The 8,310-nt window shown below is 35.2% G+C and overlaps 1 protein-coding gene across 1 annotated transcript; it reads right to left on the bottom strand.

Annotated features, from left to right (window-relative positions):
- Positions 1 to 3,809: 3,809 nt before the first annotated feature.
- LOC113759931 lies at positions 3,810 to 7,834 on the bottom strand. Its single transcript, XM_027302510.1, has 4 exons — positions 7,812 to 7,834; positions 6,046 to 6,269; positions 5,574 to 5,964; positions 3,810 to 4,242 (listed from the first exon to the last, which is right to left on the bottom strand). The coding sequence occupies exons 1-4, from the start codon at positions 7,832 to 7,834 to the stop codon at positions 3,810 to 3,812; spliced, it is 1,071 nt and encodes a 356-aa protein (XP_027158311.1).
- Positions 7,835 to 8,310: the final 476 nt, after the last annotated feature.

Genomic DNA, 8,310 nt, shown 5'->3' with positions numbered 1-8,310 from the left:
TCCCACCATCCTTGATCATACCGGTTTGAATAAGGGTCATACCACGTTTGAGATCGAGGTGAAGAATCTCCAAATTTTTTTTTAAGATAGTCACTTAGGTAGTCTTGATATTCGGGGCATATACCGGTTGAATAATCCCTGGCATAACAAATTTCACAGGTTGCAGCAGCCATTCTTTCTTTAAGAGAGTTTAATGCCTCTGAATATGCAAACTTAGAAAAAAAACAAGCCTCATTGTCTTCCCTGGAAACAAAATCCAGTATATCACCAAAATACGGAGTGTTAGAAGCCATAACCTATATAAAAAAAATAAGAGAAAAATAAATAAAAAATAAAATAAAAACAAGATGAACTCAAAAAGAAACAAATTAATCTGGCACCAGTCCCCGGCAACGGCGCCAAAAATTGACAGGTGCCGAACCTGTGCAATAATAAATACCTGCTCAAACAAAATATAATTTCTGTAGATAGTGATAAGCAGGGTCGAATCCACAGGGACTGGGGATATTTGTCTCTTTTAGAGTTCAAATTAACAATGGGGGATTTTAGGAAAATTATCAATAAGTTATACTAATCAAATATCATAATTAAATAAAAATTAAATAGCAAACTATAGAAACTCAAATAGTATTAGACTACTCTAGTCAAGAAGCAACTTCGGAAATGGTTCTTCTAATTGATCATTGATGCAAGAATATTCCACATATAAACTGATAAACAAGTTATAATTGTCAAACAAATGATGACAATCAATTCCTCCGTAATTATCGATAGCTAAGGTACGACCGTCAGCTATTGCTCTAATTGCAAAATAATCCTAGGTACGACCATAGAATTAAATTTCACAATTGCCTTAAGATTTAGAGAAACCCTGTTCTAACCAAACAACACGCTATGAGGGTTGTCTACGAATTAGCCCGTATATTTCCCTGACATAATCTTGACTATGCCAGTTACCACTAATATAGAACAATCAAACAATTACGGATTTAATTATTCTAACTGGCTCTAGGTTATTGAATTAATCTAACATCTGGGCCCAGGACAATTGAATAATACAATAACCATAAGAAAATAAAGCAGAAAATATACGGATACCAGAAAATAATAGAAAAGCTAAAATCGATTCGATCTCACAATTTAAGTCGAACCAAATCCTCCGTTGTTCTTGACTAGAAGAAGGGATTTAGTTCATCCCTATTGAGGAGAACCCACGCCAGATTGTCACAATACTTCTGGCGTACATACGAACCAAAGAGAACGCCTGAATCCGGAAAAGAAAGAAAACTAAATTGTCTCTAAAACTAAGCTCCCAACCCTCTGTACGTTTCTCCCTTTTTAAAACCAAAAGAAAGTCTAATGCTATCTCTAGTGGTCCCCACTGAATTGAGAGTCCAAGGACCAAAGAATTGGAGCTTTTCCAAAGTCCTTGTTTTTAGTTTCCTCTTTGCCCGTAAGACTCCTAGTACAAGTCCACCCTTTTCAGCATAAAGATAGCAAATCCCTTTTTGTAGCATCCTGTGGAGCCCGGCTTGTATTTCCTTTTAGAACTTCCCATGTGTGGAGTGTTTTTCTCAATAAAGTCTCCTTTTTAGCACTTGTTTGCTCCACTTCCTGTAATTAGGGCCAAATACCAAATATAAGTACATTTCAACAATTAAAATAATATTTGGCAAGGACAAAGAGGGAAATTAACCATAAAATTAACAACAAATTATGCCCTATCACTAAGTACTAATTCTTCTTGTTCAGATGTTGGCAAAAAAAGTAGAAACTTTAACAAAGGCAATGGAAGTTGAGGCTAAGAAGATGAGAAGAGAAGTAGCTGCCATGGAGAAAGAGGTGGCTGCCATGCGTGTTGAGAAAGAGCACGAAAATAGAGCAAAAAGATTTGCTAATCCCAAGGGTCCAGTGAACAGTTCTCAGTTGATACCTGGAAGGTATGCTGCATGCCTTATGTTTTATGAACAGAAGCCATTCTATATTGTTCCTAACGTTACTGCTTAGTATAGTGATACTCTAATTACCAAACATGATTATAGATTTTGTGCTGCTGTTAGGGTTTTGTGATTTCTGTTATTTTTTCTGCCTGGAAATGTGATTGATTATGTCCTTGTATAATGATTGGCATACACAGTTTGGAATAGAATTGCTTTTATACCTGTTGTACACTGGATACTCAGTGTCTACAAGGAATTTATGCCACATCTCCATGGCTCGATGTCTTTCTTTTTTTGGTGCTTCCCAAGTACACGGGTACCCTTTTTTTTTTAGAGAGAACAGAGACGTGAACAAGAATCTTTCTTGAAGCTGAAGTTTTGCTTGTGATTTATGTTGAATGCATTTGGTCTGTGCTTTAACTACTTAATGACTTGTAGACTGCATTTCAAAGCATGAAGAGACCCTTTTTTGCTGCTAAGTTTTGTGAAACACATGGTTTTATTGTCTGCTAAGAGTTTGATCTCATCCTGTTGCTACTTTTGAGGGAGAATACCATTCTCAATTTGAAGTTTGTTGATTTTGGATAATCTATTTTACTGATACCTTTTGAATAATCAAGAACTTGGAAGCAACTGCGGCTAATTTCTTTCAAGTTCATAGTTTGGATGGACAAAAGTATAGAGCCTAAGAAATTTGTAGACACATACAGATAAGACTTCAGAACCTTAGAAAGTAAAAGGGTGTTCATTTCATAGTGTAGGTGTAATTCAAAGCTGATGAAGCACTTTATTCTTTGAGTTTGGTTATTGTGTTCGGTCTAAACCAAGGTATTACAGGAATTTATCTGCAAAAGTTGTCCACAGGTTGAAATGTTGTTAAATGCATTATGCATCCATTGGTAGTGTGCTAAATGGCAGTTGGAGTTCTGTTGAAATGGTGGTGGCATCTGTGGTGCAAGTATGTAGTGCAAGTGGCTTTTCATGCCTGTTTTGAATGATTTTTACTTTGTGGCTTTTACCATATTTAAGAAAAACCCAGGAATTTTCCCTTTCAATCTTGATCAAGTTCCGAAAGTGAAATGTTTGGGGAATGACATAAGCGATTCTAATTTCATATGATTATTTGGAGAAAGACATGGTATAATAATCTGATCTTTGGGTCCCTCCTAATCATGTTATGGAAGTCTTAGGTCCCCAAACTCTGGATTTATGCCAGCTGATGCTTCAATTTTATTTGCTTAATTTTGCTTGAACAAGCTTTTCTGTTGAAGATAGAGAAATTCTCCGTGGACCTTGGTATTGCATATATTCTCGCTTCTTACGTTTTAAGGACGATCAATGAAGATGCAAATACTTCAAGTACTGAAATGTTTGGCTTCATTTTCTGATTTCCATCATCTTAGAAATTTGAACTGGTGCACTGTGTTTTCTACGGACATGCAGCCGAAGTGCAATGACGGAGCCAGGATTTTGGGGGGGGGGGTCAAAATTTTTTCCTAATAAAATTATCTTAATATAGTATGTTCAAAATAATTTTCTTCTATTTAAATATATGACATCTAAAAATATTAAATATTAAATTTAATTATAAATGTATGTCTATTCATAAATATGCGGTACAGTCATAACAAAAATTAACAAAAAAGATAACCTTTGATTAAATATCTTATAACATCACAAACCATCCAATTTATATATATATATATATATATAACCATGTAATATAAATGTAACTATTTTCAATTGAAAAAAAGATAAAAGTTATGTTAACATACTTTGAAATTTCAATATCTTTTCTTAGAAGTAAATTGAGCTCTACGCTCTTTCATAGAACTAAATTCATTTATGATTGAATCACTGCTAAATTTTTCAGCAACTTCCTTTTCTATATACAGTTAGATAATCATTCAATAAATTATCTTCCATCTTGTTTTGGAGCTTTGTCTTGATTATTTTCATAATTGAAAATGTCCGCTCTGCAGTTGCAGTTGATACAAGAAGAGTAAGAACAAGTCTAATCAATCGATCAATAAGATGATATATCACTGATTTTCTTGTCTTCACCAAGCCTTGACATAACTCATGAATACCAGATAATTCTTGCAATTCAAGATGATTTGGAATATCGAGCTCAAAATGTTGAAGTTCTATTCTTAGACGTACTAGTTCTTGCTCCATAAAATCATTCGGATAGAACTTCTCTACAAGTTTACAAATATCATCAATCTTGAACAGCATAAATCCATTTCTAGGATCTGAAGCAGTGCTCAAAACAAGCAATTCCACGGTATGATCATTAAACCTGCTATGTAACTCTTGCAATTGATAATCAATTTGACAGGGTGTCGAGTCTGTGCAATAATAATTAGCTACTCAAGAAAAATACAAATTTTGTATATAGCGGTGAGTAGGGTCGAATTCACAGGGATTGGGGATAATTCGTTTCTTCTAGAATTCAGCACATGGGGGATTTTTGGATAATATAAAATGACTAATGAACTAACTAATGAAATAACTAATAAACAAAAATTAATCAATAACCAATACGACTCTAGCCAAAGGTGCAACTTTTCAGACACGGTCCATTCAACTGATCATCGATGCAAAGATAATTCAATTACTCATTACTAGATTGGTTATAGTTGTCATACACGCAATGAACAACCAACCTTTCCTTAATTTCTCGATAGTTAAGGTACGACCGTTAACTATTTCTCTAACCAAGAAATAACCCTAAGTACGACCATAGGATTTAATTACTCGATTGCATTAATAATTAGAAAAGCTCAACCCTAACCAACAAACACGCTACGAGGGTTTGTTCAAGTTAGATCATACGTTTCCCTAACATGAAACCAATCACGCTAGTCGCCACTGGTATTAATCAATTGAACAATTACGGATTCAATCAATTAATTTGGCATTAGATCATTAAGTTAATTCGAATATCGGGCCCTTGACATTCAAATAACATAACAAGCATAAACAATTAAATCAGGAAACGTACAAATACCAATAAATAAAAGAAATAAGTAAAATAATTAGATCTCACAGATGTTCGGAACCGAGTCCTTAAATTGACCTTCGACTAGAAAAAATGAATTAGTTCATCTTCATGGAGGAAATCCCATGCAAAAGTGCAGAAGCAATTCTCTAAAACAAAGCTATGTTTCCGTCGTCCCCTCCCAAGAGATGGAAAAAGCGATACCCAAAAAGTATTAAAAACGAAGGAACTGGACAAGCCAGCCCACCAACGAAGTTCCCCTATTCTAAAACAAAACTACTACTTGTCTCGTGGTCCCCGAGGCGGATAAGGAACCAAACAAAAAACAAACCCAGCGTCCAGCACTTCTTGTCTTCTATTACCCGTGGGACTCCTAGTGCAAATCAATTCTTCGTCAGCATAAAGATAGGAAACCCGTTTCTGCTCTCCATGTGGGCCAGGTTTGTGGAGCTTTTAGAAGTCTCCCACGTGCGGAGCAATTATCTCAAGAAGGTCCTCTTTTTAAGCATATTTCAGTTCAACTTCCCCGTAGATAGGTTCAAATACCAAATATAATATATTAACAATTTAAACAATATTTGGCAGGGACAAAGGGGGAAATTAACAATAAAATTACTAACAATTAACACCCTATCACAATTGTTGCAAGAAATATATCCACTCGATAATAATGCTCCACACTAATCTCATCATGATGACTTCGAGATCTACCACGTCTTGCAATATATTGAGCATTCATACATGGGATATCAATTTGATGTTGCTCACAAAATAATTTAACTTTCACCAAGAAATCATCCCATCCCGAATCTCGAAAATTTTTCAGTAGCTTTGTTGTGCTTGAGCCAAGATGCATTGCATTCAAAATATCTTGAGATTTACGTTGCAATGCTATACAAAGAAGATGAGTAATTTCCATAATGTCTTTCATAAGATGCAAAGTGAAAACAAACTCAAAAGATAACAACTGATTCAAAGCAAAATTTGCATCTCCATGTTGAGAGTATGAACCTCCATCTACTGCAGTGTTACTTAAAACCACACAAGTAGCATTGAACATTTTCAGTAAACTAGAAATATAATCCAAATGAGAACCCTAACAAGTATCTCCAACTCGTTTTAAAGTGCCAATTTGATTAAGCCCCCTTCCAGTTTCAAGTTCACCATTAGCAATCTTAGTAGCAACTTCAATTGCTTGAGCCTCCTTTAATTCATCATTACGTTTGCTAGATGCAGTAACAATGTTGATAATAAAAACTAAATTGGAGAAGAATTGATGAACAAAAGCTACTTCTCTAGAAGTTGCAACTAAAGCAAGTCGAAACCTGTGAGCCAAACAATGAATGTAATAGGCATATGGACATTCATGGCAAATTAAAGCTTGCAAGCCTCTATTCAAAGATGACTAATTCATATATATATATATATATATATATATATATTAACTCTCATAATATAAACTAAAATTGTAAAAATTTAGGGGGGCCAATTTTATTTTACACACATATTTACATATTATGAATTAAAATTCTTAAAACTTAGGGGGGGCCATGGCCCGCCTCTGCCCCCCCCCCCCCTTGGCTCCATCATTGCCGAAGTGGTTTAACTCGCAACACACAATAACAAGAAGCCCAGCCAAGGACTAAGGAGCAGTTCTGGACAGAATTTGTATTAGTCCTTCTTTTTTGGTTTCCGTATCTTTACACTTATGGTTGTTTGTAAAATTGTAACAAGCATACCAATAACCCTCTGCTGTTTCCTTTGGCAAGAGAGATTATATGTAATGGTGCAAATACGGTGGAGGAACAAGTTGGTATGTTCTGACCTAGACTATGATCCCTCTTGCTTAGAAACCACGAAGAAATCGAGGAGATTGAAGTTGAGCTAACCTTTGCAGGAATTATTTGAGTGGCAGTGGTTGTGTGGTTGTATAGGTAGAATATTGGCATTTCCTTTGCCTTTACTCTTTTCAAGTTGTTTGCAGTCTATATTTGTAATCTGCAGTTAGTGTGATTGCTATTGGTTCAGGTTTGTCAATATTCTTGTAATCAGATGAAGATCATATTTCCCCTGCTGTATTTTGGTATCATGAATAGTTAAATGCGTTCGTCCATACTTCTAATGGTTTAATCAGCAAGGATTACTTCTAACGTGTTCGTCCAAACCGGCTTCTCTTTACATATGCATTTCATTTGCTTCTGACTATAAGTCAGCAAGGACTACTTTCAGTTTCATGGTGCTATAATTTGGTGTTTAAACGATGCAAAATTATTTTTTAACTGCAAAGTTTAATTCCATAAAATTCACGTTCCATATAAATTTGTCATCTCCAATTTATGATTTTAGTTACAATCTATTATTTTTGTCTATTAACCTTCTCATTTCATATTAATCTTCGCGTCTAAAAGTTGGTTTTAACTTTGTAACCACTTATTATTTTGAATGTTACTTTTTTGAATGTCAATAACATTCGAATTAGATGCGGATTTTGATCTTAAGGACATTTTTTTATTTTTTTTGACATAGTACCATTTGTCAATTGGCTCCAACTCCTACTCCTTCTTTAAGGGGCTGGATTCAAAGGGAACCTAGAGTGGATTAGTCTCCTCTAGTCTAGAATAATGCATTCAAGCACTATTGAAATTAACTGTAAATCGAGGATTTTGATCGAGTTGGTTTTTTTGTTTTATATATATTTGGTATATATATATTGGTCGATGTCATATTCTTTATTCATTTCTTTTATATTCTTCAGTTCTCACTTGAGATTAACCTTCAAATTTCGAGCTTTTTGCAGCATGAAATTTTGCCCATGTGTTCCTCTGCAAGGAATTATGCTTGTGTGAATGGTGATGTGATGTCAGTACTTGATCCATACAGACAGGGCCATGATCATTTGGATATGAATATAAATATGGGCTGTCTCCACCAAAGAGGAAAATCATTTGGATCCAAATATTCTCTTCATCTCCTCCAGGGTTGTCCACGTGCTGCGCCTGCTTGGTCAAAATATTCTGGGTCAGTTTGGCCTTTGTGTTTCCTTTCTGTCAGATAATCTTGCTCTCAAGCACGCGGCTTCACGTGCACGCGAGTTCCTTTCATAAGCAAGACAAGATGCTCTGATGCTACGATTTCTCTGCTGCTTGAACAGAAAATTAACAACGTTACTGGGGAGCTTGTTTTTAGTTCTATCCACTTTGTAATTTGGATCAGTGTACTTTTGCCCACGTCCTGAAGTTGTGTTCAATTAGTTGAACAGGTTCTCGTTACCGAACCAGAGGCCTTGCAATATTTGCTTTCATTTTTTTTATTTGCAACGATAACTATTTAACCGCTCTTACTTCTACTTTGTTGAGAGAGCCTTAG

Source organism: Coffea eugenioides, chromosome 2, assembly GCF_003713205.1.
Source record: "Coffea eugenioides isolate CCC68of chromosome 2, Ceug_1.0, whole genome shotgun sequence".
Taxonomy (NCBI): Eukaryota; Viridiplantae; Streptophyta; class Magnoliopsida; order Gentianales; family Rubiaceae; genus Coffea; species Coffea eugenioides.
This window is presented reverse-complemented; position numbering and strand designations above follow the sequence as displayed.